The sequence below is a fragment of the Hydra viridissima genome, unplaced genomic scaffold, assembly GCF_058129835.1.
Source record: "Hydra viridissima isolate aposymbiotic clone 2 unplaced genomic scaffold, HvirCarnegie_v1 scaffold_2, whole genome shotgun sequence".
NCBI classification, from domain to species: domain Eukaryota; kingdom Metazoa; phylum Cnidaria; class Hydrozoa; order Anthoathecata; family Hydridae; genus Hydra; species Hydra viridissima.
Genome location: NW_028324301.1, coordinates 24651966 through 24666430, shown reverse-complemented (window position 1 = coordinate 24666430; position 14465 = coordinate 24651966). Strand labels below are relative to the sequence as shown.

Here is a 14465-nt window from a genome sequence, read left to right as displayed (position 1 = left end):
ACGCTCCATTCCATCGATAATATACACGCTGGAGGGTGCGGTAGAGCTCTCAATAAAATGTGAACGTAGATGTATACTTTGTTACTCAAGTCAAAAAACTTTAAAACAATGGGTTTTTCAACTTGTTATCAGTGCATTATGTTTTCAATCACCAAAAATCTCACATGAACACAACTTCAATGTACCACCGTTTTTTAAAACTTTAAAAATGTTCTGATTTACGACATTTTCTAAGCATGGTCACAAATAGAAAAAAATGAACTCACATGGCAAAAACTCGTTTTATTTTAACGATTACATAATTCTAGTAAGATATGCAGTTCCCTTTTTGGTCATTAAAGTTGGACCGTCAAGCTTGGAAGTAGAAAAAAACTGGAAAAGTGGTTAATATTTAAAGACCCTAACTTAACTGAAATACAAATTCAATGTTCGTAATATTTCTTTTTATTATTTGCAAATTGTAATGCTTCAAGATGGTAATATAGTAAAATTATGATAAAAAAAAGTTGTTTTAATTGCTTAAAAAAAGTATTGAAAGAAATTATTTCGGTTCGGGAAAAATAATTTTTTTTTTTTCATTATCTACATGCCCCTCCTACTCGAAAAAAAGAAAATAGAAAAAAGAAAAGCGAGAAACCCTAAGCAATACAAAATCAATTTTTTCTGAGGTAACTAAGATTGTAATGTAGAATAAGGTTCCTCGAAGGTATAACGTTGGCCGCTTCTTATTCTTGAGAGACAAATTTTCCAAGATCATCTTAATGAGGGAGAAATATTCCAAAGCACCTTATTAGGAGCCCTGAAATCTACTTTGATTTCTAGTTAGATTGTCATCCCTGGATAACGGTTATTTCTCCGAGTTTGGGAGTAGCCTCTCTAAAGTATAAGTACCATCGAGAAGAAAAGACTTAAATTTTAATCCCATCATGAATTATTCAAATCAATGAACAAGGTCGTAAGTTTGTAAACTCTGTGTCCATTACATGACATGACATGACATGACATGACAGGCACTCAGCGACGTATTACCATCGGTTTACCAACCCCAAATTAATGACCTTGTAAAGAGACAGAATCAAACAATTAGGAATACAATGATAGCAAAAAAAAATTTCAGAAACACATATTCGTCCCCTTGTTATCAAAGCTAAAAACATTTGCTAACTTTTATTAAACCTACTTATACCCTAAGGAACACAGTGAAGATTATTTTGCTGAAACAGATTTCTTTGTAGGCTTAAGTTGAGTCAAGGTGAACATAAAGTAAAGTACAGAAAAATGTGAATCTTCAAACTGTCATCAATAGAAAATAATTTCATCTAATCAAACTTTATTTATCTATTTTTTCTGTCCTGAATTAATTCTGTTTTTACATTTTTCCATCTGACTAGTTGTAACAATCCTTTTGCAAATGCTGTTCCGAAAATTTTTTCCTCGTTTTACAATCCAAACTATTCGGAAAAATTCGGAAAAATTCGGAAAAATTCGGAAAAATTCGGAAAAACATGGATAAATTTCTTGATTATATAATAATATTTTGAAAAATAAAAAAAATGGACCTACGGAAATTTAGGTCAAAATATAATTATTGAGTTAATATATCTAATTATAATCACATGATCAATAAATTTTCATTATGTTACTAAACCACCTCCCACTGCACCCAATAATCAGAGAGTTTTTACTTTGGTGTACTCTGAAGGGTGTAAAGAACCTGAGAAATACTCTTTTACTTTGGTGTGCTCTGAAGAGTGTAAAGAACATGAGTAAGACTCTTTTATTTTGGCGTGCTCTGAAGGATGTAAAGACAGAGAAATACTGATTTACTTTGGCGTGCTCTGAAGGGTGTATAGATAGAGAAATACCCTTTTACTTTGGTGTCTTCTAAAAATGAATCTGAGAAAAAGTTAAAAAATAGTTAGTATAAAAATTTTAAACAGCAAAAAATATTTAGCAAAATAAATATTGCCTTGAGTTTGTCTGCCATCTATTCTATGTTTGACACAAGTTTACTTGTAATAGCTTCTTGTTGACTCATGAAAGCTCTTCAAGTCACTTTCATAAAAAAACAACAACAACAAAAAAAAAAACAACTAAGAATGGACAAGCTTGATAACTGAAAACCTTATTCTGAGATTGAATATTTAAAGATATCACCTTGATAACCAAACCTCCTTTCTATATTTTGGGTTTTGAAAAGTAATTTTAAATTGTTCTAAGAGGTTTGTCAGTATAATCAAGTAGCTTATATTTTATACACAATCTTTTTCATATTAAAAAGGAGTTTGAAAAGAAATTAAGGAAAAACTCAAACATCTTCTATTCTTTACAACATTAAATTCATCTTCAAAAAAAAAACCACAAAAAAACAAAATGAGAAGTAAGACAAATGCTTTATGCCGCTTAAAAGTATTAGAATAAAAATTTAAAAGTATTAGAATAAAAATTTAAAATTGCAACCTCCAAAATAAGAAACTTGCTTACTTGATATATTTCATAAGATTGTTCGTTTGTTATCTTTTCCTAAAACCATTCCAATATCATCCCACAAACTACGTATTATTCTGCAATGACAATTTTTATCCAAAAATTAATTAACTATTTGTAACTATACAATAACATCTAAAATATTCATCTTATAGCGATTACTCACTATATGAATAGTGAGTGATCAATTAACAATGCCGCGATGTTTACAAATCAATACGCAGTCCCCCTGCATATTGATTTATAAATATTATCACAGCATTTGTTAATTGATCACAATCTGTTGATTGTTAAAATGTAGAATGATTAGCATACTACCACCCGAGACAAAACTTCGGCGATTTGTGTCGTACATCAACTGACGTTAGCGATTATTAGCTCCTTTTAGTCTTTTAAACGATGACAACTCAAATAAAATCTTTAATGGTTTGACAACTTGACAAACGTTAAGTATGTTTTAAATTACCCGAAAACTCGAAATCGGTTGTTGCATTCAGAATTAATAATGCCTCTCGGTAACTTCATGCCGAAAAGCCACCTTTTTTGGCGGTGGAATGTTTTAGTCTCCGCCTCCCATTTGGCGGCCGTAGCGAGAAGATATTTTGGAGGGAAGAAGATTTGGAGGCCATCTCTAGTGACTCCCAACTCTTAACTGGCTGCCAAACTGGATGCGGAATTCTTGCCTCCTGTCGCATAAAGAAATGAAAATTGCGTTTTAAAATTGCGAAATTTGAAAAATATAATTAAAAATTAGGTAATTTTATCATTTCGATTTGTAATTTTACAATTGCCAAGTTTTAACTACTAATTTGTCAAAAAGTGCTTTTTTTTACTTTAACATTTAAAACAAAAAATTAAATGATAAAAAACTATTGATTGTTTGCAAACTTTACTTTAAAAAAATTAGATCTCTTTCACTTGAATTGTTCATGGTTCATTGTACATGGTTCGTTGTTATATGATTCGACCCAAGGAGGTTTAGTACAGGTGTATTAAACCTCCTTGATTCGACCGTTGCGCATTTTCCATTTTCCGATCCGTTGCAAAAAAATTAAATTCAAGCCAACGACGAAATAAATTTTCTGAAATTTTTAATAAATATTAAAAAAACATTTTTCAAAAAATTTTACCAATAACTAATATTTAAAATTAAAAATTTAGAATGGAAACAAAATTTCCAACTTTTAGCTTTTGGTGTGAGTATGACACTTTTAATTTATTCGACAGTTTTAGATGAAGCCACTCTAACAAAATCATAATCTTTTAAAATTGTCTAAGTTTGGCAATTAATCATATAAATAATAATTTTTATGTCAAATTTTCAATACTTGAAGCAAATTCATTTTTTATATTGCTTGTAAATTTAAAAACAATTTAAAAATATTTTTTTTAAATTAAAATTTTGCTATTTGTTTTCATTTCTCCTTGCAGCGAGAGGCAAAAATTTTGCCGCCAGTGTGGTGGCCGCTACTACTTGGGAGGCGAATGCCACTGGAGACGGCCATCAAATCTTCATGCCTCAAAATTTCTTCTTGTGGCGGCCACCAGTGACCTCCGCCTCTCAATTGGCGGCTGTCTCCAAAACATTGCCTCAAAAAAAAATTCTGCTAGCTGCCAATTAATAGGCGAAATCCACTGAAGGCAGAAACTAAAACAAACTGCCACCAAAAAATATTTTTGGGTGACAAGAAAAGTTGAGGCGAGATGGTTTCTGCCGTTTATCAACTCTGCTTGCATTTGAATCTCAATTTCGAAGTAAATGTTGCTACAACTTATGACCTCAAAACTTTCAGGCAAACCTACGTTAATTAAACTAGTTGATAATTTCCGAATTTCCGAAACACATGGATTAAATTTACTTTGAAAATGGTATATAGGAATAACGGTTTGTATTCATAATCATATACAGCTAATCTTGATAAATTTATTAACTTTGCTATTATTATTGATTGATGATCAATCAAAAATGGATCATAAAAAAGGAAGTAAAGCAATTCTAAATGATTGGGATCAGGTTTCTTTAGCGCACCAACAAAGAATAAAATGGACTTTGAGAATTGCAGGAGCTTGGCTGACGTTTATATTGGCTGGTGCTGGTATATTTGTGTTATCCAAACCATATATTGATAGAAGAAGAAAAGAGCGAATAGAATCTGGCGAAATGATTGAATATTTGTATAGGGGGTCCCCCAACAATTCAGAAAGAAGGTGGAAGCAACCTATTTCACAGCTTTTTCCCAAGATACTACAGAGTGATATAAATCCTCCTGATTATTTGGCTGACATTGTAGACACCATTGTATTGGAAGAAAAACAAAACCAGTAGTTTAAGTAGACAAATCATGATTGTTAAAATACTTCTGTAGACAAAAAGTTAATGCTGTTTTTATAAGAGCAATAATAAACTTGATATATACTTAAAAATAAGTTATACTAAACTATTGTGTATTAGAATAAAAAATAACAGTTGTTTTCTTTTTTTTTATATTTATATTTTATTATGTTTTTATGCAAGATTGTTTTAGAAAGTATTTAAATATGCCAAAATCTTTTAGTAGCCTTGAAGTACATTGGAGCAAACTTTGTGTAAATAAATTGCTTCTGTAGTAATTAAGCAATATCGTAATTGTTTAGTAATGACACTTATTTTATTAGATTAATGACCTTGCAGTGGTGGTTATTTAAAGAGAGGCACTTAAGAAATATTTGCCCAAGGTTCCATTGAAACATCTCTGTCAATGATATTATTGTATATTAGCTGTTTTCATTTGTGTTAAGTTAATATTTTTAACGTATATGTTATAAGTATCTTAAATGTAAATTAAGGGTATGGATAATATAAAGTTAAAATACGAAGAAGTTCTTGATGAAACTGCTGATTCTATTGAATCTATCTCATCTAATATGTTTGTCTGTGGAACTTATCAGCTTGTTACAAATAAAGACAATGTTGAGAGTAGTAGAGTTGGTACAATAAAACTCTATGAGATAATCCCCCAAGAAGATGCAATAGAAGTTATTACTTGTAATGAAGTGCATGTAAATGCAGTTTTAGATATGAAATGGTTTTATGGTGGCAATGTTTTAAGTGTTGCAGACTCTGCTGGAAATGCAGTTTTTTATTTGTTAGAAGATAAAAAGCTTAAGTTTCAATCTTCCGTTGAGATTAACTCTAACAATGTGTTATGTTTATCAACAGATTGGTGTAAAACATCACGTCCTGACACATGTATTTTTAGTCTTTCAAGTGGAGAATTAGCATTGGTAAAGTATTGTGGATTACCTAATCCTGTTTTGCTATGCAAATGGCAAGCACACACTCTTGAAGCTTGGATTGTCGCATGTGATAGTTTTGACAATAATTTGTTTTACAGTGGGGGGGATGATTGTATGTTAAAGTTATGGGATTCTAGAGCTGGATTTCACAAATCTTTAGCTACAAATAAACAATTTACAATGGGTATTTGCAGTTTGCAATCTCATAAATATCGAGAGCATCTTTTTGCTGTTGGAAGTTATGATGAATATTGTACTCTGTGGGATAACCGTAGTTTGAAAATACCAATGGTTAAAACCCATCTTGGTGGTGGTGTATGGAGGATAAAATGGCACCCACACTTTGATAATATTTTACTTGCTGCATGTATGCATAATGGTTTCCAAATAGTTAGGTATGATGATGAATTAAATACCTCTTCTATAATACATTCATATGACAGGCATTCCTCTTTAGCCTATGGTGTTGATTGGTTAGTAGATAATGATAATCATGCAGAATTGACCACTTCACAAAATTTGTCAGCAGTTATTGCTAGCTGCAGTTTTTATGATAAACTTTTAAGCATTTGGAAAGTGAATTAATCTCTTGAGGAAAAGATTAACCTTTGTTATAAGGTACTTGTTTTAATATATATTTTACAACAATAGTTTGTTTATATTCTTAATGTCACTTATTTCTATTTACTTTTAGTGTTCTATATATTTAGTCCTCTATATGTTTACTGTTGTATATTTTAGTGTTTTTTAATCATTTTTGCATTTACTAGTATTTTTCTTTAGGCATTTTTTAAAATGAACCTCTTTGTTTCTAGTTGATCTTTAGTATTTCACTCTTATTGATTTATCTTATGCATTTTCAAGATGAGTGAGTTATATCATTTAATGAGTTATATCATTCAATGAATGAGTTATATCATTTAAAAAACAAATTTATTAAAGTCTGGAGAATTAATTTAAAAGACAATTTTTTAAATTGATAATACATTTGCTTTTTACCTTTTTCAAAAAGTGAGAATGTTATTTTTTAACATATTTACTTTTCACTTTCTGAATTCTTATTTTTAATAAGGTAAACAGAATTGAATACCATGTGCTCAACTTTGTGTTCAACTTTTTGGTTGTTAAAAATTTTAATTTTTTATTATTTTTTTAATTTTGTTTCTTTTTCTAGTTTTATAAAAAAATTATTTTAACTTTTTTTGGTTTATTAAAAATTGACCAATCAAGTTTTTATATCTTTTATATCTTTTTTTTATTTGTGTTTTTTTTTTTCTTGTGTTTTAGCAGTTTAATTAAGTTCTTGACTTTCTTTTCTTTATTCTATCCACAATAAAAATTTAAAAATTTAATTTTTTAAAATACTTTTTTTAGATGAATCAAAATAAACTTCATTACAATTCTTCTGATAATAACAAAAATCCTATACTTCAAGTCTTAAAACAACAGATAAATGGTGAGTCATAATTTTCTCAGTACTCAGTTCAATTACTAGTTCTCATTACCAATCCTAGTTTTCTCAGTTCTCATAAGTAAGGTTTTTAAATTAAATCAGTTCATTAAATTCAAAGTGTTATTTGATATGGCACATTTTTATTACTGTTTAAGAAGAGCTACCTTCATGCTGTATGATCCTATTCCTCTGCTTAAGGATTGGAAAATTTTTTTTTTTTTTTTTAATTTTTAAACAACGTTGTGTATGGGAAACACAGAGTTATCAGTTAATTGGTATCAAACCTTATTAAATATTGTATTAGTATGATGTTAAATTTCAAAAACTATAATATGAATATTTTGTAAGTCAATCACTTATTCAACATGAGTACTTTAATTTTCCAAAATGTCAACTTTTCTTCCGAGATTTTAACATAGCAAAAAAAACTCTAATTTATATTAGCATGGGCACCAAAGAGGTTTTGTATTTTATCTACAATTTGATACACTGATAGTACTATAAATTCATCAAAAGATGCACAATTGATGGAATAAAAATGGTTCTACTTAAGTTTCTATTCATAAACCATGAAGAACTATTTGACAAATGTTTGAGACATTTTTAGCTTTTGAAAAAAAAAAAAAAATTACCATTATTACTTCTGTTGACTTGGATTTTAAAGTTTTCACTATCTTTAACCTTTGCTCATGTAACTTAGCTAAATCAAGATGAAGACTCTCAGCAAATCTTACTTTATGCATATAACCATTTATACAAAGCTTTTGTGCACTTTTGTTATCTTTATGTATTTCATTATAATTTATCTAAATATGAACTTTGTTAGTATGTAGATTAAAATTGAAGATTACTTTGGTAATTGATTATGAATTTATTAAGATTTGGTTTTTTCCTTTTATGAAAAACCCTCTTTAAATAATAGCTAATTAAAGATGACAAAGTTGTATTCAATATTTGAATGAAAATTAATTGTAACAAATTCATTAATTCAAAAAGGATATTGGTGTAAATCAGGATTGTGGAGTTAGCTAGCAAAAGTTCCAACTCTAACTCCACCCTTTTTTGCACTAACCTGTAGGCTGTAGCTAGCAATAGTAGCTACTAGCTATATATTGCATGATTGATTTTGGCACTGGTAAAAGCATTTGGCTATATATAAATAATAAATTGCACTTACAGAATAAATAAATCAGTATAATATTTTCATATAATTGTTAATCATCTCAATTCTTAAGATCAAAAAGTTATTATTTTTCTTTCATTAAAGCTCAACATGACCACATTGCTTGGAATTTTAGTTGATACATTTTAACTAACTCCAGAAGTCCCAAAAAAAACATTAAACTCTTAGTCAAAACAATTTTAAATCATCTTTTTAAGTTACAAGTCATAAACTTACCTAACAAAATTCTTATACTTTATCATAATGAAAAAATGATTCTATATCAGCAATATTTCATTAAATTTTTTCAGCATTATGACTAAGAAAATTTTCAATGCAGTTCTAATTTATATATTAAAATAATATATAAAAAAAAACTGTCAAACTATTAACTAAAAATCTAACTGTCAAATTAAAGATACTTAGGGAGTTTTTTTCTTTCATATTAGGAAAGCTTGTCATTAAGTGAAGATTAAATGAGCAATTTGGTATGACAAGACAGAATGGTTTATGATCACGCTTATACGTAATAAATTGAAATCTATCATTAAATGCCAAATATGTAACTGGGCCAAAAAAAAAGTAAATGTTTAAAAGCCAACTTTTATAATACAGCAGCAGCATTAATAACTTTGGTCTTTCTTTTTTTAAAAAAAAAATTCTAATATTAAAACAAATACTTTAACTAAACACTCTTGGGTTTTGTGTCTTGGATTTTGTCTTAGACTTATTTGTCTGTATACCCTGTTTTTTAAATGCATGTGCTTATAATACACCCTCAAATACATTAAAATGTAACAAAAATGAATTAAGATAAAACACTGTTTTATTTTTGGAATGCTAGTTAATTTTAAAGTAATATCAAATAGTATTGGTCCAAAGTTTTTTTTTTTTTTGGTTATTATTATTGTACCATATTATCTGATAGAAAGAAACTATGCGCTATTTTCAAGTCCAAATCCTGGACTACTTTAACATGAGGTTTTGCATAAAATCTTGAGTTTGTTTTTTATATTTAAGTCATTTCAATAATAGTCTCATTTTATTGTGGTAAAAAATGTTAGAATTTTTATGTTGTACAAGTTTAAAATGTTTGCTGCTAATGAATTATTTCAGTGCATCAGAGAATTTCATTTGCACCACACTGCTCATAAAAAAAGAAGTCAGCATTTTAGAATTAATAGAGCCAAATCTAAATATTTATTGCAATTGTATTTATCCGAGTAAAAGTTTGACAATTTGTATGTTTTTTGATCTTAAAATAAATTGAAATATTTGATTTATTTCAATTGATTTTTCAACACAAATAATTTACATCAGTTTATAGTTTTTGATTTTAAAATATTTGTTTTTAAGGTTTTTTAAAAATTCAAGTTAAACATTTAAATGGAAGATCGTCTATAATTTGTTATTTTTTACAAAAATATTGATTGAACAAACGGTAACAGATGAATTTACAGGGGAAAAGTTAATTGTCAAAAGTGTGGTAAAAGTACCACATTTGCTGCAAGAACTATACTTCCAACTTAATATTTAAATATAGATTTGAACAAGAAACCCATTTACAATACATTTTGGTGATTTATGCCATCTGAGTCAAGAAATACCATGCTTTTACACAGATATCAACAAGGATTGCTACCAGATCATTTTAAAGTTTCAGACAGCAGGATGTTGCTAGACAGAGACTATTGGATTCAAACTGTTGTGTTGCAGGAGCTTAAAAAATATTTCAATATGAAATTCAAGTTCCACTATTACCCTACTAGAATTGTAAGCGTTGATGAAAGCACGATTAGGTCTAATTGTAAAACTATTTGCCTTTGAAAATTTATGCCCAACAAGAGACATGTCTGTTTAAAGTATATGGTTGCAGCCAGGGAAGACAAGTTAGAAATGGCAGCACATTAACCCATGAAATTATTGTCAGGCTAATGACAGCAGCAGATGTACTCAACCTGGAACACCGCTTAGGAATTGTTAGTTTCTTTATCCCAGTTGACTTGCTGCAAGAGCTGTTTGCTAAAAATACCACAGTTACTGACACTGTCAGATCAAACAGGAAAGGGCTATCTGAATTTTGTATTAAAAAAAAACAACTTAAAATCAATGAGGACTCAGCAGCTGGGAAAGAAATTCTGCTTAGCTTACCAAAACAATATCAGGAAACCTATCTTGCTATCAACATCAAGCAGAGGTGGTTTTATTAACACAGTAAAAATCTGAAATCAACAGATTGCAAGGCCTGCTGTAATCCACTCTTACAACCAAGCCAAAGGGGGAATTGATCTTGGTGATGAAAACTTCTCTATGTACATGGCAGAATGAAGAATTTTGTAATGGACTATAAAATATATATATTTTTTATTTGTTATAGCTGTTATGAATAGCTACATCATATACTGCATAAACACCACTAACAGACCAAAGTTATCAAGGTACAATTCTATTGTATCTGCCTTGGAGAACATGGCAGCAAATTTTGTGCCACCCAAAGTTATGAAGTCCAAATATACCTATATGAAAATGAAAGCTGCCAGAAAGGGTGCAACACAACTTCCTCAGGTAGTGGTAGGTTGTCCACTTGATGGACATGACCTTTTAAAGAAGCCAGCGGCGAAAAAAAGGCAATTTGTAGCTGGCAATCCAACTTGTATAGAACTGGGTGAGAGTGCACCGGATACAATATTGGACTATGTCCCCAGTGCTTTGCATGATACAAAATTAGAGAACTGTAAAATAGAACCTTTTTTACATTTAAAATTCTTGTGTATATGGATATTAGTTTCTTTAAAAATTTTCAATTTATGGTGACTTTTTTTTTTATGTTAATAAATTGTAATTCTCATGGATTAAATTTGTGTTTTGTTTTTAAAAAAAAAAAAATTTGTTTGTATTTTTGAAAAATTTTTTTAATATATATTTTTTACTCGTTAAGTGTCTAATCAAATTCCTAATTTACTGAGCTTTTAAAAAGGTCTCTCTATATTTTTTCTGTTTATGTTTTGTTTGGAGAAAAATGACTTCGATTTGTTACCAAAGACTTGCAGTGTCAAATAGCAGAAAGGTGCCTATGATGGCTGACTGATCATATTTCTAAAAATGTTGGTTTTGGTGCATAAGTGATTGTACCAACATGTGTATATTAGTATTTCATTACTTCTAGTGAAAATTTGTCCCTTTTGCACAAATGTTTTTTTGTAATCAACTAACACAAATTTTGGCATGTAGTGCTGTAGTTTTAATGCCCTCATATATTTAGGATTAAAATTTTATTATACATCATACAGAAATAAAATTTTCATGCATTTCATCTGCAGGCTTTTGTACATTTACTAGAATTACTTATAGCTAGACACAGCTTGTTTTAATAGATATGGTGAATTTTTCTTATGACAGCATACTGATGATTTGCCCATGTTGGCATAGGTATGTCATCATAGGATATAATTGGTGTACAAAATTATACGGCCATATGTATTGTTAAATTTTAGTTTCAAAGATGTTGGAAAAATAGTGCTATTACACTTACCACTGTGGATTTTGAAGAAAATGTTTAGTATTAGGAGTTTACCTAAAGTTACTGGTCTCAAACTGATAAATCTGAATAAAGTCAATATTTATATGTATGTATACATAATGTATGTATGTATGTATGTATGTATGTATGTATGTATGTATGTATGTATGTATGTATGTATGTATGTATGTATGTATGTATGTATGTATGTATGTATGTATGTATGTATGTATGTATGTATGTATACTATCTTTGCTTGCTGTATATCTATGTGCTTAAAATTGTTTTTAGTAAATTCAGTTTATCTAACAATTACGCCTGTTAATAAAATGAAAAAACACCAATAGAAACTCAGTGGAAACTCAGCAGTAACAAATATTAGGGAAAAAAAAAGGGAAGTTTGCACTTAATAGATATGGAGATGAGTTTTTTTGGTTCAAGCACAAAAAGATCTAAGGCAGCTGGTGTTTGAAATAATGGAAAAGAATTGTATTAAGCATAGTTTTAATAAAGATTTTAAAATGGCTGGTAAAAAATGGACATTTAAAACGTAATCCACAAATCTCATTAAGAACAACTGAAAATACATCATTTGCTTGTGCACAAGCTCTTAATAAAAACAACATTAACTGTTATTTTACCAAATTATCTGCAATAATCGAACAGTACAAATTTCCTCCTGAAAACATATATGATGCTGATGAATCAAGCTCAAGTACTGTGCAAAAAAGACCCCAAAGAATATTGGCTACTAAAGGGCAAAAAGAAATAGGGGCACTGAGTAGTACAAAATGTGGTCAGTACTTGACTGTAGTATGTTCTATGAATTCAATTGGGACATTTGTGCCATCAATCTTCATTTTTCCTCAAAAAAGATTAAAAAATGAATGATGGATTATGCTCCAATAGGCAGTAAAGCATTTTGGTAAGAAAAATGGTGGATGACAAGTGAGATTTTCTTAAAATGGCTTGAAGATTCTGTGCACTGCTCTAGCACATCAAAAAATAACAAAAAACTTCTCCTGTTAGATGGCTGCAATGGTCGTTTTGGAATATGCAAAAGAAAATGATATTGTACTATTTTAATTTCCTGCACACTGTTCACACCGTGTCCGACCTATTGATGTTGGATTTTTTGGTCCATTACAATTATATTATGATCAAGAGATTCAGGCATGGCTAAGATAACATCTAGGTAGAGTTGTGACACATTTTCAAATAGCTTGTCTTTTAAATGATGCATATTTAAAAAGTACTACGTCAGCCAATGCTGTGCATGCCAAAACTGGAATTCGAAATGTTTTTTAAGATTTGTTGTTTGCGCCATGATTAGTAACAGAAAAAGGTGATCAGGTAAAGAACAAAGATGAAATACTTGAGTTTGAGAAACCAACACATTTGGAAATGAGATCTCTCACATCAGAGGCTTCCATCTGGATTGAATCTTCTGTTTCAACGGAAGGGCTAAGATCTAGTATACAAACGTTGTCTCTGGTGCCTTTAGCAACCCCTAAAACTGAATTAAAAAGGGTATGAAAACGTGGAAAAACTGGACATCTGAATACCACACCGGATATCCAAGAATTAAAAGATAAGGCGAAAAAAAGAGATAACAAGGAAAAGGAAAACTTTATTGGAGAAACAAAATGATAATCGTTGAAGAAAAACACTGCAGTGAGGAGATTAAAGCAAGTAATAATAAAGTTGATTTTGAATCTGATACAGCATGTTTGTATTGTAATAAACTTTAGTCGCTATCTTGCTCAAAAGAACCATGGATTTGTTCTCAAAAATGCAAATCTTAGTGTCAGGCAAAGATAGAAGAAAATTTACATATGAACCATGCTTTTAGAACAAATTTTTTGTTTTAAATTTTTTTTATCTAATAAGTTGGATTTCGATTAATAAAAAAAAATATTAATTCTTGTTTGTCTAATTTATTTAAAGTCTGCATATAAGCAGTTTGTTGTTTATGATGGCATAGTATTTTTTTTTTTTAATGATATAAGTTTAAAAAAAAAGCAAATTAGTTAAAAATTCTGAAGTTCATTTTTATTCTGCATGCTAGAGGGAATACAGCCGTGTCAAAAACTATTTTTTAAGTTTTAGGTAATGAGTCGGTGAAACGTTAAAGTTAAATATATCATAGGCACCTTTCCCCTACAAGATTTTTTATTGTTAAGCATCCTTATCAAATACTTACAACAGTTTAAACTTTAAAAAAATTTTTCGGCGAAATTCCAACTGAAACATTTTTCGTTGAAATATCCAGACGAAAATGTTTACATTTAATGTTTTATTTAAGTTGAGGACATTTCTCTTTTTATATCAAATGCTTCTTGCATAATCCAAAAAACTGGATCATTACAATGTAAAAGTTAAATTTTTTTGGAATTTTTCAAAAATATCACACGCACAGATTTGAAACTTGAACATCGTTGTATTTTTGTTTGTCTCTCTACTTTAGACGAAGGTAAGGCTTTGGAGATAAGCTCTGGATCTGGGCAACACATTGTTTATTTTGCTGAGCATTTTCCGAAATGGTCTTGGCAACCATCAGATTACGA

The 14465-nt window shown here is 29.5% G+C and overlaps 1 protein-coding gene across 2 annotated transcripts; it reads left to right on the top strand.

The window, feature by feature from the left end:
• The first annotated feature begins 4966 nt into the window (after positions 1-4966).
• LOC145182125 (diphthine methyltransferase homolog) lies at positions 4967-14409 on the top strand. 2 transcript variants are annotated; one of them, XM_090078482.1, is made up of 3 exons: positions 4967-6381; positions 7138-7219; positions 14366-14409. In XM_090078482.1, the coding sequence occupies exon 1, from the start codon at positions 5317-5319 to the stop codon at positions 6346-6348; it is 1032 nt and encodes a 343-aa protein (XP_089934608.1). In that variant the 5' UTR covers positions 4967-5316; the 3' UTR covers positions 6349-6381; positions 7138-7219; positions 14366-14409. The 2 variants fall into 2 exon arrangements, with proteins under 2 accessions (XP_089934608.1, XP_089934609.1); XM_090078483.1 differs by lacking the exon at positions 14366-14409 and adding an exon at positions 8828-8951.
• The last annotated feature ends 56 nt before the right edge of the window (positions 14410-14465 follow it).